This window comes from Leptonotus elevatus, chromosome 7 (assembly GCF_054856555.1).
Source record: "Leptonotus elevatus isolate MCC_2025b chromosome 7, RoL_Lele_1.0, whole genome shotgun sequence".
Classification (NCBI taxonomy): Eukaryota; Metazoa; Chordata; class Actinopteri; order Syngnathiformes; family Syngnathidae; genus Leptonotus; species Leptonotus elevatus.
This window is the reverse complement of record NC_141245.1, coordinates 24,124,863-24,150,409: the sequence shown is the minus strand read 5'-3', so window position 1 is coordinate 24,150,409 and position 25,547 is coordinate 24,124,863. Positions and strand designations below refer to the sequence as shown.

The 25,547-nt window shown below is 41.2% G+C and overlaps 3 protein-coding genes across 6 annotated transcripts in view; all 3 read left to right on the top strand.

Moving 5' to 3' along the window:
- LOC147171652 (rho guanine nucleotide exchange factor TIAM1-like) overlaps positions 1-14,772 on the top strand; it is a 55,357-nt gene extending 40,585 nt beyond the window's left edge. For 3 of the 4 annotated variants that reach the window (XM_086081086.1, XM_086081087.1, XM_086081088.1), the window contains exons 14-27: positions 551-763; positions 1,622-1,719; positions 5,976-6,158; positions 7,739-7,807; positions 8,884-9,009; positions 9,092-9,200; positions 10,465-10,644; positions 10,720-10,838; positions 11,298-11,406; positions 11,492-11,550; positions 11,628-11,733; positions 12,016-12,103; positions 12,529-12,701; positions 13,206-14,772. In XM_086081086.1, coding sequence (XP_085937212.1) covers positions 551-763; positions 1,622-1,719; positions 5,976-6,158; positions 7,739-7,807; positions 8,884-9,009; positions 9,092-9,200; positions 10,465-10,644; positions 10,720-10,838; positions 11,298-11,406; positions 11,492-11,550; positions 11,628-11,733; positions 12,016-12,103; positions 12,529-12,701; positions 13,206-13,603 — 2,030 coding nt within the window. In that variant the 3' untranslated portion in view covers positions 13,604-14,772. Of the gene's footprint in view, positions 1-550; positions 764-1,621; positions 1,720-5,975; positions 6,159-7,738; positions 7,808-8,883; positions 9,010-9,091; positions 9,201-10,464; positions 10,645-10,719; positions 10,839-11,297; positions 11,407-11,491; positions 11,551-11,627; positions 11,734-12,015; positions 12,104-12,528; positions 12,702-13,205 lie in introns of those variants that run through there. The other variant, XR_015095612.1, reaches the window with a different exon arrangement.
- A 3,279-nt stretch (positions 14,773-18,051) lies between these two features.
- On the top strand, positions 18,052-20,159 carry LOC147171651 (claudin-4-like). Its single transcript, XM_086081090.1, has one exon. It carries the CDS (start codon positions 18,176-18,178, stop codon positions 18,854-18,856), a length of 681 nt encoding a protein of 226 aa, XP_085937216.1. The 5' UTR covers positions 18,052-18,175; the 3' UTR covers positions 18,857-20,159.
- A 1,708-nt stretch (positions 20,160-21,867) lies between these two features.
- Positions 21,868-24,401, top strand: LOC147171650 (claudin-8-like). Its single transcript, XM_086081089.1, has one exon. The coding sequence runs from the start codon at positions 21,923-21,925 to the stop codon at positions 22,865-22,867; it is 945 nt and encodes a 314-aa protein (XP_085937215.1). The 5' UTR covers positions 21,868-21,922; the 3' UTR covers positions 22,868-24,401.
- The last annotated feature ends 1,146 nt before the right edge of the window (positions 24,402-25,547 follow it).

The following is a 25,547-nucleotide window of genomic DNA, read 5'->3' as shown; positions in this document are numbered from 1 at the left end:
ACCCAGGTTCAAAAACGTAATTTTGTCTTCAAACCCCAATTTGAAACCCTAACCTTGGCTTCAAACTGCAATTGGAAATCCAAACCCTGACTTTAAATCCTCCTGGTTTGAAACCCTAATCCGAACCCTGGTTTGAAATCTTAATTTGAAATCTAAACCCTGACTTGAAACTTGTAAGCTTTGAATCCTAGCCTAATTTGAAACCCGAGCCCTTACCCAGGTTCAAAAACGTAATTTTGTCTTCAAACCCCAGTCTTGAAACCCTAACCTTGGCTTCAAACTGCAATTGGAAATCCAAACCCTGACTTAAAATCCTCCTGGTTTGAAACCCTAATCCGAACCCTGGTTTGAAATCTTAATTTGAAATCTACCCAGGTTCAAAAACGTAATTTTGTCTTCAAACCCCAATTTGAAACCCTAACCTTGGCTTCAAACTGCAATTGGAAATCCAAACCCTGACTTAAAATCCTCCTGGTTTGAAACCCTAATTTCGAACCCCAAACCTCATACAGAATTGTGCTGCCGTAACGTCGTGTGCGTACGTGGTCAGGTCTGAACGCGGGCGACGAGATCCTGCAGCTGAACGGGAAGGAGGCCAGCAGCCTGGACTTCTCCGACATGAAGGTGGCCTTCTCGCTGTCGTCGCTGGCGTTGACCGTCAGCGCGCTGCCGCCGCTGGAGCGCCGCCAGCTCTGCTTCCTGCCGCCGCGACGCTCCGCCGCCGCCGACGACCCCTACACGGACATCTTCTCCCAGAGCCAAGGTGAGCGGTCGCGGACAAATGCCGGCACTTTGTTTGACACCCTCATTTCAAAATCCTAGTCTTGGTATGAAACAATTTAACAATTTGAAAGCCTAAACTTTGTTCAAAACTTTAACTTTGGCTTGCGACCTTAATTTGAAATCATAAGTTTGATTACAAACCATAAATTGAAGCCTCAAACTTGGTTTGTAGCCCTAATTTGAAAATCCTAACTTGTAACCTAAATTTTAGTTTGAACTCTGTCAAAACACGAACCTTTGTTGGAAACCTTCATTTTAAAACCTTAAACTTGTTTGACCACTGTCTTAGAATCCTAATTTATAACCCGAACCCTAGCATGAAACCCAAAGTATGGTTTCAAACCCTAAAATAAAACCCGAATGTTTGTTTGAAACCTTAAACCTGGCTTGTAAACCAAATTTAAAATACTAATCATTGTTTGACATCATTTTAAAACCCGAACCCTTCCTGGAAATTTTAAACCTGGTTTGGAACTCTAATTTTGAATCCTGAACTTTGGTTTTAAACCTTAAATTTAAACCCTAACCTATGTTTGACACCCTTATTTGAAAATGCAACCCTTGTTTGAAATCCTATTTTGAAACCTCAAACCCATCTTAGAACCCGAATTCGAAACTCAGTCTTTGGTTTCAAACCCTAAATTTAAAGCCTATCCCTTTGTTTGAAACCCTAACTTAAACCTTAAGCCTGGTTTGGAACCCTAATTTGAACCCCTAACTTTGGCTCAATCCCCAACCCTTGTTTGAAACCCACATTTAACTTTTAATACTTAAAGTCTCATTTTGATGACTTTGCGGTTTTATTGAGAACAAAACTCATTGTTTGTGTGCATCTCAGAGGAGATCCTGGACGACAGCGCGGGGCTGCTGCTGGAGAGCTCGGGTGACAGTTTGGATGACGACTCCGAGATCTTTGGCCAGTTGGACGAATGCAAGGTTAGAAAACGGCACCGCCCGCTGCATTTGGTTGTCTCTTGTTCTCTGTGGTTCTCGCGTTGGCTACGTTTTCGACTTGTTTCTCGCTGCAAAATGGCCACAATTTTGTGGAAACCGACACTTGTTCTTTTTAATGGGTTTTTACAATGAATTCATATAAACACAGTCGCGTCGGTTAACATAAGGAATGTGTTACTGTTTAGCCCCATAAAGGCACCACAACTGAAATTTAAAAAAAGATCGTCACAAAAATATATGAATATATGAATGAATCCGTCTCCATCCTGCCTTTTCCTTTTTTAAAGAGCGTCCCATTGACCACCAACAAATCCTCACATTAGACTACAGCTACTCTACGTGTATTTGTTGTAAGTTTCTGAGTTTTTTCTCTTGAAATATTACCTAATACGTCGTCGTACTTTTCCACACGCCTTAAAAAAATTCCACCAGTATTAAAGCAAATTTAGCAAATAAAAATTGTTGTCTTTTACTTATCAAATAAAATGGATTTATGGAACAATTATGAATTGAAAAAGTGTGAATCACTGGCTGTGTTCAAAAAGAGGTTTGACACTAAGGTGTTACAAAAATATACAAATCAGGTATAAACATGAACATAAACTTATTTTTTATTTTATTTTTTTCTTCTTTTTTTTTAAATTTTTCTTTTTTTCTTTAAAGAGCTCAGTATTGTTCATTCGGTAATGTCATCATCATTGCTCTTTTTATTTATTTATTTATTTTTTAATATATATATATATATATATATATATATGTTTTTTATTTTTTGATATATTCTCGGAAATGAATAACCTACTCGTGTCTTGACATATGAGTAAAATGGGGTAGGGCTAGTTAAGTTCTCGTATTTCTTCCTAATCCCTTTGAACATGCGAACTTGCGTTGAACTATGACATGATTCTTTTCTTTCTTTCAATTTGTATTTTCACATCTCGTACTGTTTATATGTTCAATAAATCCAATCCTGAACAGCATTGAAAAATGGATCAAATGCAGCAAAAAAGTCAAACTGTATCAAAGGTGGCAAATCCAAGTCCAGAAAGTAAAAACCCCTGCCACAGCTTTAGCCCCTTGTGCTAGCTAGCGAGCTCCCTAGATAGCTCCCCGGGTGTTCGGTTAGCTAGCTAGCTAGCTAGCACAAGTGGCTAAAGCCAAACTGTGGCAGAGTTTGTACTTTTTTAGAAAATAGTTTTCAGCTCTCCAAGCGTCCTTCACCTCGGAAGGGTAAGAATGTATTTGAAAAAGTCTTCGAATTGTGGATTTCCACATATTGCTGTTGACTGTTACTACTTTTTTATAAAACTCCTCAATGTGGGTGTGACGTGGATTCTGAACACGCTCTGAAGTCTTTCATTCCGCGACCGAGCGCTTGGCTTGCGTCAAGGTGAAACCTTTCGCTTGAATGCAAACAGCAATGCTCGGTTGCCTTGACGATTGCATTCACATTTGCTGTGATTATAAAACGTTGGCGCAGCAAACTTAAGATGGCCGAAAGCCGTTTTATTTTTATTTATTTATTTATTTATTTATTTTTTGGCACGTAAGCGAAGTGCTAAGTGGCGCCTCGCTCGTTCCCGGCCAGCCTGGACGCGACATTTGGTGCTTTTTCACTCACACTTGAGATTTTCTCTTGAGAGGACATGCGAGGGAGGGCAGCAGCGTGCGTTGCAGTCTTCACTTGCTTAGCAACCAGGATCGCATCCAAACAAAACCCTATCCCAGGCTTAGAACCCCAATTTGAATTTCTGACCTTGGCTTCAAACCCTAACGTGAAACCCCCGACTCTTGTTAGAAATGCTATCCCTGCACACAGGCAGGAAACTATCATTTGGAAACCTCATTTGAAATTTGAACCCGGGCTTTTAACCCTTTGCCAGGCTTCGAACCCTATTTTGAAACTATAATTATGGCTTGAAACCCTAATTAGAAAATCTGACTGTAGATTCAAACCCCAATTTAAAACCCTAACCATAATCTTAAACCCAAATTCGAAACTGTATCCCGTGCTTGGAGCCCTAATTTGAACCCCTAACTTTGACTTGCAACCCTATTTAAACTAGTTGGAGCCTTAATTTGAATTTCTAACCTAGCACAAATTTGAAACCTAACCTTCATTTGAAGCCTCAGAACCCAAACTTGAATTTCAACCCTTGGCTTCAAACCCTAATTTAGAACCACACCCTTGCTTGAAACTGACATTTGAAACTTTGACTGACTGGGAACCTTAACACAGTTTGAAACCCTGACACTTAATTAAAAAAAAAAGCCAGAGTGATATTGATTTGTGTTGAGGTCATTTATCTGCCACTAGATGGCATAACTGCATTTGTGACAGCTCAGTGCATTTTTCGTTTTAATATTAAGAGCTACTTAATCTTTATCATGAAGTAACTTGTGAAATTCTGCACATTTTTAAAATTGTAAAATACAACTTGACCCCAATCTCCACAAATATATGCATTATTATCAATTTTATGACTGCTAAATTTTGACGTGGACGTGTCTGCTGCGTTGCGACTGGAATTCCCCCAGTGCGGGCTTTCCAAGTAAGGGACGGTCAATAATCGCACGTTAAAAAAAAAAAATGGTGCCGTTAAAGGAAAACTTTAAATCAACTCAAAATGAACGCACTCATTTTGACACCCCTACTTGAAACCCTAACACAGACTTGACATTCCCATTAGAAACCTATGGCAGACTATAAAAAACGTCATTTGGCCAACCCTTAATTTGAAATCTTGCTTGAACCCGCATCCCTTGTCGAAAACTCTTCATTCACATCAATTTTGACTTTTCGATGAATTCGCTGCAGGGAGTCGTCATCCTTGGCACTTTCAGTGCAGCCCAAAAACTCCCGGTACGAGTTTTCCCTGCACTTTCTCTCGTACCTCCGCCCCCCCCTCCCGCTCCTGAAAACTCCGCATTCACATGCCGCCCCCCCCCCCCCAACCCCCGCCGAGGAGGAGACTCCTTCCTTCCTCTCTCTTTCCCTTGCATTATCGCACTTGCCGGTCAGACGCGCAGCAGTCGGAAAAAGAGTCGCGAGGAGGCGGGCGAGCGTCTCGCTTGTTTTCTCATCCCGACCGGAGACGAGATGGACTCGGGCGGCGCGGGGCTCGTGCGCCAAGTCGACCTCCATTAGAAGAAAAAAAAAAAGTGGGGCGTCTGCGCGCAAGCGGCCATGTCTTCTCTCAAGTGGAGTCACCCCAGGAAGCGCTCGTGCGACTCACTCTTTGGCATGCTTCATCTGGTGAGCTCCGACCGACTTCGCTCGTCTTCCTTTTGCTCTTTTTTTCGGCAAAACACGGGAGCCGTTTCGTCCCATGTGATGTGCGTGTGTGTGTGCGTGTGTGTGTGCTGCACACTTAATGAGCTCGTGAGGGGGCAGGAGTTCTAAATAGGACTGAGATGAAGATACCTGAGGATACAGGATTTAAAAAAAAAAAAAAAAAAAAAATGCACTCACTCACTGCCAAAACCTTAAAAACCCTCAAAACTCTCATTTGAAACCCTAACTCGCGCATAAAACCCGCATTTTATACGCTATACCACGCTTGAAACTCTTTAATATGAAACCCATGCTCTAGCCATGAGCCCGTAATTGAGGGGGCGGGGTGACCAGTGGCCATAGGACCGCCCCCTCAAAACAAATTCCGTGAGGTTTAAACAAAGCTGCCGTGAAAAGTCAACAAAGTAACCCAACAAGCCGTCGCCTGATGGATGGGCTTGTCTATTTTTGCCCCCTAAATTGCAGTGTAATGCACATCAGGGCTGGTTTCCACGGCAACCCCCGTCCCCCCCCCTCCTGTATGTTGTGTGGTGTATTTTGATGATGAGATGAGTCACTTACGACGTGTTATGACACACTTAAAATAGACCTAATAGCTATTATTTTCATATATATATATATATATATATATATATATATATATATATTATTTTTTTTCTTCATATATATATATATTTTCATATATATATATATATATATATATATATATATATTATATATATTATATATATATATATATATTATATATATTATATATATATATATATATATATATATATATATATATATATATATATATATATATATATATATATATATATATATATATATATATTATATATATATCAATAAAAATCTCTGCTGGCTTCAGTTCAAGTTGGTGCACTGTTGAAGTTGACGTGTAGGCTGTTGCACATTTTTTTTTTCCTTTTTTCTATCGACTCAGAATACGGAGCAAGTGGCCGCCTTCTGCCGCAGCCTCCATGACATGAATCCCCCCGAATGCACGTCCTCGTCCTCGCCCAGCCCGGACTCGCCTTTCCCGCCGGCGCTCCGGCAGCTCTCGGACGCCGACAAGCTGCGCAAGGTCATCAGCGAGCTGGTGGAGACGGAGCGCACCTACGTCAAAGTCAGTATCCTAAAATATATGTCTTCGTTTACAGATTTCTGTGGCCTGAGTGGGTTGGGGGGGCGGGGGAAGCAGCTGACCCCCCCCCCCCCCCAATTGTTTGCTGGCTGAACTGTTTTGTCTGTCCTGTCTAAGTGGGCTTGATTGAGTGCACACGTTGGTTTAATCTAATATTGCACGATCGATGTTGCCTCGGCAAAGTGCGGTTACTCGTGTCACTGACTTCAACTGAGGTTTTAATTCTCATGAATATTTAAAATGGAAAAAAAAAATTTAGCTTTGAAGTGATCATTGTTACAAAGGTTGATCAAAGGGCATTTTTGTGAATTTTAAAGTTTGCCTGTTGGCATGTTTTAGTCATCCACTTTTGGACCTTTGAAACACTTTTTTTTATCCTAATATTAATGTCGACGCAAGGCAGAGGATTGTTTAGTCCCAGCTTGAGCCCTGTTACGCAATTGCCCTATATTTTATATTTATATATATTTTAGGGGTGTCAGGCGATTACATTTTTTAATTTTAATTAATCGCATAACTACAATAGTTAACTCACAAATTTTATATCTGTTCTAAATGTGCGATAAAATATTTATTTCTAAGTTTTCATATTCTTGTTAACATAAAGTGGGAAAAAATGGCTGCATCTTTTAGTCATTGATACAATAATTTCATAATATTTTTTTTAATTGAGTTAAAATTACTATACTGTAAAAAACCAAGTATGATATTGATTTATGTTGAGGTCATTTTTCTGCCACTAGATGGCATAATTGCATTTGTAAGACATTGGTGACAGCTGAGTGCATTTTTTCTTCTCATATTAAAAGCTATCTAATAATGTGAAATTCTCCACATTTTATAAATCTTAAAATGTAACTTGACCCCAGTCTCCACAAATATATGCATTATTATTCAATTTTGACACCCCTAGTATATCTATAATGTAATACACACAAGGTTTTTTTTACAATATAGTATTGTAGTGTATTTTTTACATTAATATTATTGTATATTTACTGAAATAATTTACGAAATTAATTATTGTAAATATTGTAAGTATTACTGTATTTTTTGTTGCATATTTACAATATTTTTAATGACTGGGCCTCAGTTGTGTATTTATTTTATATTTAATGATTTAATATTACAATTATTATTATTTTTACAATATTTACAAATATATTTTAGGCACTGGTGTGTAGTATTTATTAAATTAAAATATTAATGTTACATGTACACTACAATATTTCCAATGATTGGGTTCTTGCAGTTTTTAATATTTTAGATTTATTTTATAAATTGACATTTTTTTCTTTATATATTTTTAATAATGGCATTAATAATTGGGCCAATTCTGTGTATTTAATATTATCAATACAATCAAATGTAACAAGTTGAATCACTGTAGTCGAAATTCATTATGTAAGACTCACCGGACACTTCATTAGGTACACTTATTTGTCCATATGAGTGCTAATTGCCTGTCAAAATGGAACCTTAATTTTGTGGCTTTTATATGGGCTAAAAATGCCCCAATCAATCTATTAATGAGTTTAACGAGAACAAATGTTGTCTTGCAGGACCTCAACTGCCTGATTGGGAGATATTTGAACCCACTGCAGAAAGAGACCTTCCTCACTCAAGATGAGGTATGCCGTTATGTGTGTGCGCGCGCGTATGCGAGCGCGTCCGTGGGCGCTGCTGCTGCCTCGGAGCGAGTAGAAGTGGGTTACATAATGTGCAGAATGGACGGCTTTGTGCGAGGACAACGGGGCCCAACCATGAGAGAAGAGAGGAGGATGGGATGTTTTTACACCTGCATGTGCTACTTGGACACGGCGAGCTGTTTCTCGGCACCATCTGCTGCACGGCTCTACTATCGGGCTGTCGTCAGGAGGATGTTCTACAAAACGCGGCAACTGTTTTGTGTTTTCATCATGAGAATTTAGTGGGGTTTTGTACAAAATGTCATCAGAATTGAGTGGAAAAGTGATTTTTTTGCGGAGCTTATTGTTTCTATTCATATGAATTTAGATGGATGGATGGATGTACTAAATGTCAATAGCGTTTGGTAGAAAGCTAACAATTTTTTGTGGAGTTTTTTTACATTTAAAATCTAGCATGAATATTTGACGTCTCTAGCCGTCAATGGCAGTGAATGATTCAATTTAATGTATTCACATGTTGAAATATTACAGTCGTATATTTATCATGAGGGCAACCTGAACAAACACTTAGATGTGAAAGACCCTTGGAATCAACTTAAAGCTTGATGGGTTAATGTTTAGGAATTATTTTTTTTGTCCTTGTGTGTATTGTGTGGTTCTCGGGGTCTTTTCGTGTTTTTTTTTTTTGTAAAACAATTTTATTTATTTATTTTTAATTAATTTTTTATGTATTTATTTTTGTTTTACTTTATTTTAGTATTTTATTGACATTTATTTTTGGGGGGTTTTACTAGATTTTATGTGTATGATAGTGTGCGGATTTCAATGTGCAGCACTTTGGAAACACGTGTTTGTAAAATGTGCTATAGAAATAAAGTAGATTGAATTGGATTAACAAAGGGAAAAAAAAACACACAGACACACACAAAGCATTTTGTAGTGTCTATAGATGCCACAAGATGGCGACAAAGCAGTTTTTATTCTATTAGACAAGGCTATGGCCTGACTAAATGAATATTGTTTGTAATTCCAACCTACCTTTCCTTTTGTTGTTCCAGCTGGATGTTCTCTTTGGAAATCTTCCCGAAATGGTGGAGTTCCAGGTGGAATTCCTCAAGACTCTGGAGGACGGAACTCGTCTGGTTCCTGATCTGGACAAGCTGGAGAGAGTGGACCAGTTTAAAGTAATAAAACACAAATTTAATTTTTTTTTTTTTTAAAGCTATGTTTGAGCTGCCTAATGTCTCCTTCATCCGCCGTTTACAGAAAATCCTTTTCTCCCTGGGAGGCTCGTTCCTCTACTACGCCGACCGCTTTAAGATCTACAGTGCGTTCTGCGCCAGCCACACCAAAGTCCCGAAGGTCCTCGTTAAGGGTGAGCGACTCATTCCGCCTTGTTGCCGGAAAGGAGAAAAGGTGCTCATAGCCGCAGGCGCCATTAATCTCCCGCGCGCGGTTTTCTCACCCTCGCGCTTGTTCATTTGACCTCTGCTGGTTACGTTCTGCTGAAAGACAGTTTAGAGTGGGTTCGGTCAAATGTGGCACCGTAACTGTTAACGCCACATTTGAGCCAATCAGAAACCAAAAGACTTAATTTCCCAAAAAGGCACAGCGGAGTGAATTGACGTTACATAGCATTCACATGACATCATGTGCGCCACATTGTGTGCCGTTCACGGGTGCATCGAATGTCGAATGGGAACGGTCAAAGGAGTGTCCAGAAATGCAAAGATAAATCGAATAGATTTCCAACCTACAAAGTCCACCAAAGTGTGTTCTGACCAGAGGTGGCAAATCCAAGTCCGGAAAGTAAAAACCCTGTCACACTTTGGCTTTAGCCACAGGTGCTAGCTAGCTAGCAAGCTCTTTAGCTAGCTCCCCGGATGCTCATTTACCTGAAACTGTGGCAAGGTTTTTAGTCTTTCTGGACCTGGATTTTCCACCTCCGTTTCTGACCATTTGGATTAAGGTTAAGTGTCATTGTAAGATGGTAGAAATGCTTTTACCATAATGCGATCGTGATATATGTGAACCGCTAGCTGTAGCTAGCTGTGGCTAGCTGTGGCTAGCTCTGGCTAAAAATAGATCTGGTGGTGAAGATGTATTTTGAAAGCTCTCCAAATACCCTCCTTAAGGTCTCTATGCTCCTTTCCCAGCGGACCAAAATTTTAAATTGTTGTTTGTGATGAATAAACAATGTTGTTGTTTTTGTTGTAACATGCTAGCGCTTGTAGCTAGCGGTCGGAGAACTAGCTAACTTGGTTTAAAAATAACCCGAGATTCTTCACCTCGAATTCACAAATGACAAATTCACATAGCAACCAATAAAAGCCGAAAGTACAGAAGACGCTAAGAATGTCCGTGTTTTGGGATCGAGCCATCCCACCTCAAGAGCATACGTGACGTTGCCATGTCGTCTCGTCCCGTCTGGCCAGTAACATCGGCAAATGTTCCAAGCGTTTCAACGTGTACCGATGCAAGGAGTGTTGAGCTAAACCTTCCGCAAACGTCTTGGTGACATTCATCAATAACAAAAGGAATATTCGGCGTACACGCAGTCGGAACACAGTTGCGTCCGCTGGAACGTTGACCCATCCACGAATACTATCTATAATCCCATTTGATGCGATCTTTTGCAGCCAAAAGCGACCCCGACTTTAAGGCCTTCTTGGACGAGCGCAACCCCAAGCAGCAGCATTCGTCCACGCTGGAGTCGTATCTGATCAAGCCCATCCAGAGGGTCCTCAAGTACCCTCTGCTGCTCAAGGAGCTCTACTCACTCACTGACCCGGACAGCGAGGAGCATTACCATTTGGATGGTGAGAACCGCCGCCGGGAGCGTCCTTCCTGGTACCCGGTTGCAAACTAACCCCCCCCCCGTTTGTCGTTGGCAGTCGCCATGAAGGCCATGAACAAAGTGGCCAGCCACATTAATGAGATGCAGAAGATCCACGAGGAGTTTGGCGCCGTGTTTGACCAGCTCATCACCGAGCAGAGCGGCGACAAGAAGGAGGTACGGTTAATACACAAGATGAGTTTGTTGGGTGTTTTTGGATCATTAATCATTCACGGCAGGACTGTATCTTTCTTTTTTTTTTTCTTTTTTTTTTAAAGAGCTCAGTATTGTTCATTCGGTAATGTCATCATCATTGCTCTTTAAAAAAAATTTTTTTTTTAAATATATATATATATATTTTTAATTTTTTTTTTTTAAATATATATATATATATATATATTTTTTTTTTTTTGTATGTGGGTGAGTATGTGTATTTGTTAGCTCACCAAAAACCTATTAGAAAAAAATCCCATACCGTTCACCTAAACCGAACACCGCCGTCAGGAGACCCGAGGAAGGACCAAAGAAAACAAAGGAAAGTGAAATCCAGGCACCACCCCACCGGGCCACCGACAGGACTGTATCTTAATGTTGATAAATGGGCAACACGGGTGAATATTGGGTGTTCATTTCCAGGTTGCTGACTTGTCCATGGGCGATCTGCTGCTCCACACCAGCGTGTCCTGGATCAACCCACCCGCTTCCTTGGGGAAGTGGAAGAAAGAACCCCAGATGGCCACTTTTGGTATGACGCCCTGTTGACATTGTACAGTTTTTTTTCTGAAGATGCGTTCTATGGTAACGACATTTTTGGGCATAATATCTTTTAGTGTTCAAAACGGCAGTTGTGTTTGTGTGCAAGGATGGATCCAAACAGAAAAAGAAAATGGTGAGCGGCCGCACCACTTAAGGAAACGATTGCTCATATCCAAATCGTAACTGAATTGTACTGCTATTGTTTTCTAGGGCAGCTCCCACAGAGGGTCTACGTCTTCTGAAGAAAAAGACCCCTTCCGGTATCGTCACATGATTGCGACAGACGCCCTCCAAGTTAGACCGTTGGCTAATGCAGGTAAGCTCAGGTTCGGTTTATATCAAAACTTCTGAGCCGAGCAGAGGCTAAAAATGGGATGCCTCTAAATTTTGGCTAATTATCTCCACTGGAATAGAGTAAGGGGTTAATGATAGGTGGGGGGGTTAGGGTTTCGGGTTGGGGGTTTAGTACCTAGGAATTTGGACTACTGTTTAGGGTCAAGGTTAGACGCTAAGGGTTACAGTTACATGTGAGGGTTGGATAGTTAGCTCGTTTCTTGCTCATGAGCCAAATGACCCTGAACAGACGTTTCCTCTTCAGACGGCGAGGGCACGTCCGTGTGCGAGATCGTCCACACAAAGTCAGAGTCGGAAGGCCGGCCGGAGCGGTCCTTCCAACTGTGTTGTAGGTGAGAATCACACCTTTTTTTTTTTTTTTATTATTATTATTTTTTTATTATTATTATTTTTTTTAAACGACTACCTTTTGCGCAACTTTTCGCAATGACGTCACACGTGCTCCCGGGTAGCAGAAACTCAAGATCGCGCCACTTGTAAACAAATTCTTACATGTCATTTGACGAGGCAGAGTGATTGAGAAAATAGCATAAAAAGCTCGAATGATGATTTCTAGAAGTTGTTTTTAAATGTGTGATACGTCAGTCGAAAATTTTAGATTTTAGATTTTTGTCTATAAAAAAAAAAAAACTAAAGGTTTTAGTTCAAATCAGTGGTAGGCAATTGCCCGGAAGTACCCTGGCGCCGATCATTGACAAAAAAACGATTGAAAGGTCTCTGGAGCGGATGATCTGATGATGTGGCGTCGCTCCCTCAGCTCGCCAGAGAGCCGCAAAGACTTCCTCAAGACGGTGCACTCCATCCTGCGGGAGAAGCACCGGCGGCAGCTACTGAAGACGGAGAGTCTGCCCCTCAGCCAGCAGTACGTGCCCTTCGGAGGGAAGCGCCTGTGCGCGCTCAAGGGCGCTCGGCCCGTCATAAACCGAGCAGGTAAGTCACCCGCCCGCAGAAATTGCCGTCTGCGTGGAGATGACGCAATTCCAAGAAATTCCATCTACGGTGATAAAATGTTCTTTTGACTTGGAATTGGGTTGGATGTTTTTTTTCCACTACTTTTCATCCCGACACAAATGGTGCGAGTGATGCAAGGTTCTCAAAAATAGCAACAAAGCTCAAGTTCGTTTTGTTCCGAGAGTTTTTTCCTGTTCAATTGAGTTTTTTTGAGCATCTCCTTAAAACTAGTAAAATGTCCAAAATAGTGGATGATAGATGAAAATGAACAAAATGTGCAGCTCAATCCAGATCCAGATTTTTTTTTGTAGCGTGCCGAACATAAGAAAAAGCTTTTACCTTCTGAACTAAATCTCATTGGGTGAGGTTGTATTTTTTGTTTGGTTTACGTGTGACCTGAACATGAGGTCAAATTCAACCCAGTTCCAGAATTTTGGGGGAATCCGCCAAAGTTCTCAATGGCTTCTCGTGTTGTTTCCACAGCATCTGCACCAACCAGAACCCTCGGCCGGAGGAAGCTGGTGCGCAACCGTTTCACCATCGACACAGACATTGTCACCGACGGCGATCCCGAGCCTTCGGGGCCCGGGGACGAGCGGACGAAACCGGAACGAACGCGGACGGAGCGCGACCGCCTCCCGTTGTCGTCGTCGTCGGAAGCCGCCGACACCGACCGCTGGGTGGAAGAACAGTTTGACCTCAAAGAGTACGAAGACCCCGAGGAGGCGAAAGAGACGGACATCCTGAGCGACGAGGACGACGGGCTCCGCCTGGACGCCTCCGTGGCCGAGCTGTCCCTGCAAGGCGTGGGACCGGCCAACCCAGCGCACCGGGATAACGTTTGGGTGCTGCGGGAGCATCCGGGAAGCTCGCCCGACTGAAAAAGCGCGCCTTTGGGGTAGCTTTGAACGCCCCCCCGCGGCGACGCGCGGGATTGTCAGACGCGAAGTAATCATAGTACAATCATGGAATCTTAATCCCGCGCTTTTGATGACTGGCAGTGTTTGCACACTAGGGCGGCGCTCTGCAGCCCGGCCTGCTCTTGCCAAATTACGCTCGTCACAGGAAGTTAGTGAAATCTGGCTTTTTGGCTGAACTTTCAGGATGAACCAGCACCGTAAACGTGATCTTAATTTGACCTCTGAACTTACTTACTTTTTTGCACGACTTGCTGTTCGCGAGTCGCCAAATGGATTTATTCCATTCATTTCTGTGCTTGGAGAAATGTACGGTCCGGTCCAATCATGCCTCGAGCCTCTGTTGTGAATTTTGTCAAGTTTGTGAAAAAATTGGTGGAACTTGAGCTTTCAAAAGTTTAGAGACGGTCAAATGAAGTCGATTTGCATCTTCGGTTCATCCTGAAATTTCACCTCATGTGGATCCCTAACTTTTTGTGAATAGCGGATATATTCGTGTGACTCAGATAGAATTTTATATTTGTTCTCACAGGAATGGAATAATAGCAAGTGGCGTCACATGATACGTAGTTTAATGGACTGCGCCTGTTTTTAGAAAGTATTTTGTTTATATAAAGCTATTTTGTTTTACCGCTTTTAGCCTGCTTTTGATCCTTAAGTACATTTTGGTAACAATTTGTGTCCGTTTTAGTTGGTTTTAACTTAACATAATCCTGTTTTACTTGAATATTTCCTTTTATATTTTGGTTTACTGTGAAACGTTTCTCTTCTTTTTTTTTTTTGCTCTTCAGTATTGCCTTTCAAAGAAAACGTCATTTCTCGTGCGCACTCGTCTCGAGAATTTGCACATGAGCTGTTTTGTTTTGTTTAAAAAAAAAAAGGTCTTCACTGGATTACAAAGTAAGTTTTTTTTCTAATTATTTATTGATTTGTAAATGTTATCAAAATTTGCTAGCAAATGTAAAAGATGTTCCAAATGTGCTCGCGCAATCACAGGAGAGGGAAGATGTTCCGTTTTTGGTCAAAATGTGTTGAAATAATTGTGCTACCGGGACTGCATTTTTATTATTATTACTGTGCCTGTACATAGAAAATGTATTGATATCATAATTAAAAAAAACTGTTGTTTCCTATTTATGAGTCAGTTCATTTTATTTTCTCCGTTTTACAACTTGATATATTGAATGAGCCATTGAAATTGAAAAACTTGCGAACTTGCTTTTAAAAAAAACAAAATTTGAATAAAATGTGATGGAAAAGTAAATAAAATGTAAAATTTAATCTAAATATTTAAACACAGATTACATCCGATAATGAAAACGTAATTTAATGTATTTTAAAAGTAGAACGGTTTGAAAAGTGCATTTGTTGTCACATTTCCCAAGGCCGGTTTGTTAATGTGCTGGCACTGCGAGCATCAAGCAACTTGTTGAAAGCTGCATTAGTTGAGAGTAAAAGTGCTCACAAGTGATGCTTGGAACGCAACAAGAGGTTCAGCAACTGGCATTTATTTGGGCCTCATTCATTCAGTCTGCACTTAAATGTACTCAGCGGGATTCAGATGGAAATTATACAAAAAGTTGGTTGACGGTTTATCTAATATATTGGGAAGGTCGAGGATGTTTTCTGTTGCATACTTTGGTGAAAAGCCACAGATTAATAATCAGTTTTGTTTTGATCTACTTTGTGCATACACCAAATGTAAATTGACGCTGATTTTATGTCAATGACGAGCTTTTTATTTATTTATTAAATATGCGTAACAATCAAATATTAGCTGATGTGAACAAAATATGGTACGGGAAAGTACAGAGGCCTTCATGGCAAACCAGGTGTGAATCTTGATTTAATCCAGATTACAACATATGATGGTTTGGTGGGGTTCTTTTAATTTATTCAGATTAAATTTGATTAAATGAAAGTTCCAGAATCAAAGTGATTAGAACATTTTATCTTTTATTTTCTCATAATGGCCAACTGTAGAGTGAAACAAAATGTGTACAAAATCCTACTAAATGTTGGTGATGGCTAAAAGTGCACAGACAACAACAACCATCCGAGCTGGAGCCACATTTGACTCTTCACACCCCTCTAGTGGCACTTCCTCATCCCTGCACTCATTTCCTGTTTATCTCCATGCTTGCTTTCAACCATTTCGATTCAACCTCTTGTCGATGGAGGAGGGGAAAATATGAGATGTCATTATGATGCAACGCAATCTACGAGAAGTGACAAAAGTACTCACACTGTACGGATGCTTCTGGTTAAAGTCAAAGTTCTAATTCATCTCGTGAACTGAAGTAAACGTAGAAAGTACAAACTCTAAAATGTACAAAAAGTTCAAAAGAAGCTTTTTTTTTCTTTTTTTACAGCCTCATGTACAGTACATATCCCATGTTGTTGTTTTGTTTTTTTAACCAAGAGCTAGCTAGCGTTAGCTCAGTTTGCTACGCTATAAAAATGTGTTCTCAGCTTTGCTAACTGACGAACAAAAAAATGCTGAATTAGTTAATAACTTCAAAAAAATTGACCTTCTGGTTCTTTCAGATTCAACAGAACATTTTTGAACACCAGAAGATAGGCTAGTGGTTTTTAGGCTGACATAACACATTTACCATGAATCAGTCACTTTTTACTTTTTTTTTTTTTTTATTTACACCATGTGATCATATCCAGGTTGGGAGAAAAAAAACTATACTGATACCGGAAAAATATACTTAAACTGTAGCAATATATTTGAACTGATTGTTACCTCCCACCAATTCTAATTACTACAACAACAAGTGATGTCACCATGATTATGCGCTACGCGTGCGCGTGCGCGTGCGCGTGCGCGTGCGCGTGCGCGTGCGCGCGCGTTTACCTAGTATCGCTCAGCAAACCCGTCCGACCAGCTTTCGGGTTTCTGTTCCCGTTGAGCTGCCTTCTTTCGCTTTGCTCTTAGTTGACTCCTGTTGGGAACACAATTCCACAATTCCATGTTCTTATCTGCACTCATAACAATCCGTGACACTTTTAAAAACAAGGTCACGTGAAGGTTTCAGACAAAATGCCCGATGAGCGATATGTGATTACAGCTTGTCTCTTTTTAAGGTTTTTTTTTACCGACGAATGGGCCTCATTTAAATATGCTGCTTAACAATGTCCACTCCTGCCCTGTCTTTATACTGAGACATAAAGTTGGGCTTGCAATACAACTTGAACAAAATTCAAGATGGCCTGCAGCAGATGACGAGCAAAACGACGACAATAGTGAACTCGGCGGTGGAAGTACTGAGTATCAGGTTACACACACACGTGGGCGTATATTTGCAAGAATTGTTGCGGACCCTTCAAATAATTATAATAATTGTCGCTCATGCCGACCTCAAGTGACAAAAAACAACAACAACCTGGTAGATTTAATTAATTTATATCAAATCCAATGAAGTCAAAAATGTCAATATTTTTGTTGAGGCAATTGGCTATGCAAATGCTAACTTGCGCAAGCTAACCATGCTAATTAGCCAGCACACAAATCTTTATCACTGAAGTAAACTAAATCAATAAAATTGGAATTTTGAAAAATGCTTTTACTTCTAATATTTGCGTACATTCATAGAAAATTACTTTTAATGCGTAAGTACAGCAAATGTCCAAAGTTTTAGGACTTTTGTTGAACATTTTACAAGGTGACCTTAGCTTTGACCGGTTTCTGTTGTACTTTTACTCAAGTATTGCTTTCAAGTACATTTTTTTAAAGAAGAAAAAGAAGTACAGAAGAAAGAACTGTGGAAAAGGGAAAGACAAAGAAGGACAATGAGGTAGGTTGGAAACAAGAAAGTAATTCAGGAAAAAGGAAACGAGAAGGTAATCAAAGATAGAAAGCGTAAGAAACTCGGGAGGCGAGAAAGAAGTTATTAAGGAAGAATAAAGCTGGACAAAAAGTTACGTAAGAGGAAAAAGGAAGAAAGAAAATAAGATGTGAAAAACAAGGAATGAGGAAACAGTTCAGTGCCAGCCAATTCCAGATCCTCCTTTACTCTCTCATAATAAAAAAAGAGAGTTTTTTAAAGTGGCAAGTTTGCGAGTTTCTCTCTCTGAATACGTGGCCCTAATACGCCGCCATATAAACGGACTGAGAAATACTCCATATGCAAATAATCTGAATTTCCTCATATATTTCATGGTTCAGGCTTTATGGGTTAAGAACAATAATAATAAAACATTTTTTTTTTAATTTTTTGAAAAAACACTGTCGACTATTTTAATGTTGGTGATGACATGAAAAGCTTAAGCAATTTTTTGTAACCTGGTGTAAAAAAGTTTGACAAGCACTGTTCTAATTCAAAATGAGGTTTCATTTCGTAATCTCTCTGCCGGTCGGGTTGGCACAACAACAGAAGAGGCAGGTGCATATTTTTTTCTTTTCATCCCGAGCAGTTCAAGTCGCGTCGCCGAAACCAGACGGATGACATTGTAAGCGCGTCGATATTATCCAACAAAAACCAAAGGTCGGGCTCCATTTGACGACGCGCGGCGAAGTGAGGCTGCACGATGAAGGCCAAGCTGGAGATCCTGGCCGCGGTCTTGGGCTTCCTGGGCCTGTTCGGCGTGGTGGCGGCCACGGCCATGCCCATGTGGCGCGTGTCGGCGTTCGTCGGCGCCAACCTCATCGTGATGGAGGTGCTGTGGGAGGGCCTGTGGATGAACTGCTACAACCAGGCGGACATCAAGATGCAGTGCAAAGTCTACGACTCGCTGCTCATCCTCCCGCCCGAGCTGCAGGCCGCGCGGGGGCTGATGGTGGTCTCCGCCGCGGTGGCGGTCATCGCCCTGATCGTGGCCGGCTTCTCCACGCAGAGGAGCACCTGCTGCCAGGACAACGCCAGGGCCAAGAACATCACGGCCGCCTTCGCCGGCGGCTTGTTCCTGCTGGCCTTCCTGCTGACGTTGGTGCCCGTGTGCTGGGTGGCGCACGGCGTCGTCCGCAACTTCTACAACCCGGTGGTGGCGGACTCGCGCAAGCGGGAGCTGGGGGCGTCGCTCTTCATCGGATGGGCCGCCTGCGCCGTCCTGCTGGCCGCCGGATGCATCCTGCTGCTCGGCTACAGCAGGCGGCGCTCCAAGGAGTACGCGCCCTACACGGGCTCGTACCTGCTGGCCGGCGGGGACGGCGCCAGCGTGCGCAGCAGCAGGGCGCCGTCCAGTTTTCACAAGCATCAGGAATACGTGTGATGGCGGACGGAAACACGGCATTGTGCTGGGATGATGTCATGAGTTTCCAACCAATTGTTTTGACTTTTTTAAGCAAATTGACTGAAAATGCGCATGCCCGTTTCCATCTGTTTTTCTTTTTGCAAATATTGAGAGGGGACTCCGCCGCTGTAGGTGGCGCTATACACCATAGAGATGTGATCCACCAGTACTTTAATAGAAGAAGAAGAACACCAGGATGAGTTTTCTTTTGTAATTCTTGATCAACCGTAGCGTTTCTTTGCTGTTTTCCATCTAAAATTGCGTTATTATTATTTTCTTTAATTCATTCCAAAAATATTTCTGTTTCGTCATCCCCCCCCCCCCCCCCAAACATACCTTACTTTATCGACCGACATTGCTTTGGGACTACAAACTTAATATCCGGTCAAAACGTGCGACATGTATCCGGTCTTGCCAGCGTTTATTCGCAAAACCCGTTTCCATGGGCAAAATTCATATTTTCCTTTATCTAAGCGGATTTTTTTTTTGTGCAAATTTTGGGCCCTTTTTCGAATTTCTTGCGTTTCCATTTCGTATTTCTTGAAAATCCGAATAAAAATAGGTGGATGGAAACCCTGATGTATGTGAATCCTGCACAAGGCCTAAAACAGTGCTGCCTTGAGATACGAGTGACCCAACTTAAGACTTTTCGAGATGCTTTTTTTTGTTGTTGCTTTGACTTGTGAGGAACATTTTAAAAAAGAGAGCGCTGTCAACTCACAACATCAAACAGCAGTTGGGCAGAAAAAAACAACCTTAAGTCCAATGAGCTCAATGCTAAACAATGTTACATGTCAAAGGAAAGCTAACTCATAGCATAAGTGTCACGCTGTTATAACCCTAATTTATCCCGTGCGAAGAACGACTATTATTACGGATGCCTTACTAAGTCGTTTTGACCAGCTTCATGTATAAACCGTATTTCTGGCCAAGACGAGCACAAAACAGGGGAAAAAAAAGTGGTAACAAACAACAAATTGTAATTCTTTACATTCTGTTGAATTATGGTGTGACTGTATAAAAAGCAAAGTACAAGATCATTTATTTTATTAATTGCATTTGCATTCATTTCATTGAAAAAGATGATTTGAGATATGTTTTGAGTTATGAGCCTGGTCACAGGAAAAAAAATACTCTTATCTCAAGGCATGACTAAACTTCGGATGTGTTCATTATTCTGATGGAAGAAAACAACTAAAATGTCCTTTGTATATGGAATTATATTTGCACTAATGTAAATATGTGTTGTAAAGTGAAATAAAATTTCTATTTGATGAATCCATTTTCTTGCTGTTTGTTTTTTTAATGCCACCAAGCCCGCCCTAAAAAGAAAGAATGTTTTTTTGTTTTTGTTTTTAGCTGCAATTATCAGTTGTCAATTAAAAGGATAATCAAAAACGTGTCAAGAGTTTCAGTGAAACTTGGTCGCGTTCCATTACGTTCCGGGAAGGATCCAAGCAAAAGGTGCCTGACTGAATTGTTGTATTTACATTTGCATTCATTTCTCAGTGAGTGACGTTTTAATAAAATGGCAAAAACTCAAATCAGCTTGTCTGCTTCTATATTTCTTTTTAGACTGCTTTTAAGAGCATTTCACATGCTGCGGACAAGTTTTTCCTTAAAAGGCGTCTGAAGCTAGAATGACTTCTTGATTTGACTTATTTTATTACTCGTTTTGAAAAGGTTGAGCTTAGAATAGTTTGTTTCTTAAATTATTAAAATTGTTCATTTTGCTGCAAAATATTTGAACATTGTGATGAAGATAACAGAGTGTTAGTGTTAAATGTAGCATATACTTTAAGATTCATTTTTTTCTACCTTTTGTATATTTTTTTTGGGGTAATTTTTCCATATTTAGTTTTTTTTAATTTTTTTTAATTTTCTGCCTTTCTGTAAAATTTCTGACATTTTGGGCAATTTTATGGACATATGGTAATTTTCTTTCTCTCTTCTTCATTTTTTGGACATTTTATGGCAATTTTTTTAATTTAAGTTTTTTGTACATTTTTACCGCGAGTTTCTGATATTTTGTGGACAAATGGTAGTTTTTGGGATTTTGTCTTTTGTTTTTGGACATTTTATAATTACTTTTTGATCGTTTTCTTTTGTGCCTTAAAAAAAAAATCTGACTTTTTGGGCAAATCCAAAGACATTTTATGGTAATTTTCTGCCTTTCTTCTTTTGTTTTTGGACATTTTATGGTTTCTTTTGGGACAATTTTAGGTAACTTTTAAAGCTTTTTATTTTTAAATCAATCTTTCAGCTCCCTTTTGCTGACAACTTGAAAATTTAGACTGACATTTTTTTAAATATAAATTTTTTTTTTTTTTTATAGGGGTGTAAAAAGAAGTGCATTAATTTTGAGTTAATTTAAAGTTCCTTTAATGCCACTCATTTTTTTAACGCGCAATTAATGATTACTTGAAAAACCTGTACTGGGTGAATTCCAGCCGCAATGCAGCAGACACGTCCATGTCAAAATTTTGCAGTAATACATTTAATAATCATGCATATATTTGTGGAAACTGGGGTCAAGTTGTATTTTACAATTTTAAAAATGTACAGAATTTCACAAGTTACTTCATGTTAAAAAAGAAAAATGCACTGAGCTGTCACCAATGTCTTACAAATGCAATTATGCCATCTAGTGGCAGAAAAATGACCTCAACACAAATAAATATATAAAAAAAAATATTTAATCATTTTATATATGATTGCTAATCATTTCTACAATTTTTTTCTAGAGATCCACAGAGAGCCACTGGAGAGGGACTAAAGATCCACATGTGGCTCCAGAGCCGCAGGTTGCGGACCTCTATTTTTTCCTGCTCACCGATGGAGTTTCCTGTTTACGTCCTGCCGGTTTTTGATTGGGCTCTCGGATAAGCATTGAAAGCACCGGTCTGACGAGCATCAGGGCGGCTCAACCAGCTCGACGACTGCGCCGCGTCGTTAGCATTTTTTTTGCGGGTGTATAACCTCCTCGCCTGGTTTCCGCTCCCTCACATTCATCTCAGCGGATGTGAGAGAGCGCTCGCCTCAAACATGGCCTCCTACACCGCCTACAGCGGTTACTCCAAGCCGCCGCTGTCTTACGCCGGCTCGTACTACGACGAGAAGCAGCCCTACGCGGCGGGGGCCTACACGGCGCCCTACGCGGCGGGGGCCTACACGGCGCCCTACACGGCGGGGGCCTACACGGACTACACGGACTCGGTGTACGAGGAGAAGAAGAAAATCGAGAAGCGCAAGCGCAAGTACGCCGTCTGCTGCGAGGTGGTGGCCCTGATCATCGGCTTCGTCGGCCTCATCGGCGTGGCGGCGGTGACGGGCCTGCCCATGTGGAGGGTGACGGCCTTCATCGAGGAGAACATCATCGTGTTCGAGACCCGCTGGGAGGGTTTGTGGATGAACTGCTACCGGCAGGCCAACATCCGCATGCAGTGCAAAGTGTACGACTCGCTGCTCTTCCTGCCGCCCGACCTGCAGGCGGCCCGCGGCCTGATGTGCGCCTCGGTGGCCGTCACCTCCTTCGCCCTCATCGTCTCGGCCGTGGGCATGAAGTGCACCAAGGCGGTGGACCACCGCGTCCGCACCAAGCACATCGTCCTGGTGACCGGCGGCTCGCTCTTCCTGCTGGCGTGCGTCACCACGCTCATCCCCGTGTCCTGGACGGCCCACAGGATCATCCAGGAGTTCTACAACCCGCTGCTGATCGACGCCCAGCGGCGGGAGCTGGGCGAGGCGCTCTACATCGGCTGGGTGACGTCGGCCTTGCTCTTCTCCGCCGGGGTCATCCTGCTGTGCCGGCACGCGCCGCGCGTGCAGGAGGCCGAGCAAAGGATGATATACAATCCCGCCTCGTACGTCTACCAGCCCGCGTCCGCGTCCGCGTACCAGCCGCCGACCAGCTACCAGCCCGGGTACACCTACCAGCCCGCTTACTCCGCCGCCCCGCCGGGCTCTGTGGCCTACACGCCAGTCCGGTAGACCGACTCGTGACGAAAACTGAAAACTGAGACCATCTGGTTTTTCCTTGCCAAAATGAGGCATGTGCTTCGAAACGGACCTGGAAAAAGGCTGAAGGCAAAACGTATTTTGGATTTTCTGTGGAGCCAGACTGGACTGGCACAAAAAAAATAATTATTGGCCCTGGCATTTTGCCTTAGGCCCGCCTGCCCAGCCCAGCCTTGTCTGATATATAGTTCTGCCACTGATGTTTATTGATGTTTCAGTTTCTTATCTATATTTGAAATTTGGTCCTTCCAAATTGTGGACCAGTCTCTTGCGGTAAAATGTAGGAAAATAATTTTTTTTAAAAGCGGCCGGACCACCGGGCATCTGCCCTGTGTGCCAGATGGCCAGTCCGGCCTGTGCGGAACGGATTGATTTCATGAATAATGTGCTGAGAATGATGATGAGAATGCTTTGGAACGATACGTCGTACAGACGATTGATAAGATTTGTCTTTGCAGGCTTTGTTGACAAAATTGCATGACCTCCCAAAAAGTTCTTTTTTTTCACCGTTGGGGCTTTATGAAGTGTACATTTTTTTATTTCAAGGACCCCACAGTGGTGTTCAATAAATGGAGACAGTCGAGTGGGACAAAAAAAAAAAGGGCCTCTGTCGATTTTGTTTTCCGGGAGCGCGCTAAGCATGACTCGTTATCTCTTTTGTTGTCACCAACTATGCAGCTCAACTGGTCCAACCAGAACATTGTCACAGGTCCACCCACCACACAAAAACTGGCACAGCGTGTCTGAGCTCACACAAAAAGGGACACATTTTAACATTTGACATTTCATTAGAGCACAAACAGAAAAAACAGAAAGTCCAGCCCGTGTGTCCAGAACCTCACAAGACGAAACAACAAACACTGACAGGGGACATCGAAGCTTCATGCTACAGAATCTGGGCCATAACTGACCCAGTTGAGGTAAAAAGCCAAACCGTCAGGTTGCCCAGTTGTTTGTTCAGCGATGGGAACATTTCTCAAGCGCTTTTCCGGAGTTGCCGGACGCCATCGACGCAGATGTGACGCAGTTCTCACAAAACACATATTATTTCATCCATCTATTGTCACGGCCTAAATGAATGTTGTGGGTGAACTGGTGCGTGCCCCTGCTGACATTGGGTGAGAGGTTCGGTCCACCTTGGATTGAGTGCCAGGCAACCAAAAGAACCGTTTTGAGGCCAAAACCATGTGAAAAAAAAATATCTGGCTGTCGCCACATAAGCAGTTGAACATTGTGATGAACGAAACAGTGTGTTAGCGTTAGCCTAATGTACTGCGGGTTCAAGAGTTAGTTAGCGATTGGTTCATTAGTTAATCTGCACCCTCCAATACTTTAAGAATTGTTTTTGTTTTTCTTACATTTTTGGCAATCTTATGGACATAAGGTAATTTTCTGCCTTTTCTCCGTTTTTTGAGGGACATTTTCTGGCTATTTAATTTTGTCTTTAAAAAAAAACATTCTGACATTTTATGGTAATTTTTGTGATTTCTTCTTTTGTTTTGGGACATTTTATAGTTACTTTATACATTTTTTATTTTTTGTCTTTAAAAAAAAAAAAATTCTGACATTTTATGGTAATTTTCTGGATTTCTTCTTTTGTTTTGGGACATTTTATAATTACTTTGTGAACATTTCCTCCTTGTTTTGCCCTTTTTATTCCATTTTCTGACATTTGACATTTTATGGTAAATGTATGCTTTTCCTCATTTTATGATAATTTTTTTGGGACATTTTTAGGTATATTTTTTAAAAATCTACCTTTCGTCTCTTTTTCTGACAACTTCTGGACCCTGACATTTATTGAATATTTAATTATTCAAAAAAAAAAAATCTAAATCATTAATTCATTTAAAGAATATTTTATCTAAAAAGATAAATATGTAAAAAAAATTATACTAATTGTTTTATAGGAATAAATAAGCGGTTCAGAAAATGGATGGATATATTATATATATAGGGACTAAAGAGCCACATCTGGCTCCAGAGCCGCAAGTTGCAGACCCCTGACATGGACAGACACGCATTCACACTCACAACTATGGAGAATTTGCAATCTTCATTGAACCTTAAAATGTTCAGTTATTGAATATGGGTGGAAGCCAGAGATTTGAACACAGAACCGCTTGACGTTGAGGCAGACTTACTACTACTTACTATTTAGCTGAGTAAACACAAGATTTCTCCACACTTATACATCTAAGATTTTGGTGTTTTGACATAGGAACAAAATAGAAACTCCACACGAGAGGGCCCAAGTGGTTTCGAACCCAGAACCACTTGACCGCGAGGCCGACATATTAACCACTGCCCCCCCTGATGCAGCCTCGTAAACGAACACCTTTCTTTTTTCTTTTTTTTTCCCTTTTTTTTAGGGTTAGGGTTAGGGTTCCCCTCGGGTCTCCTGGTGTTCGGTTTAGGTGAACGGTATGAGATTTTTTCTAATAGGTTTTCTGGTGAGCTAACAAATACACGCACGCACGCACGCACGCACATACACATACTCACCCACACACACACACACAAAAAAAAAAAAAAATAATATATATATATATATATATATTAAAAAAATAATAATAATAAAAAAAAGAAAAAAAAAAAGAGCAATGATGATGACATTTCCGAATGAACAATACTGAGCTCTTAAAAAAAATAA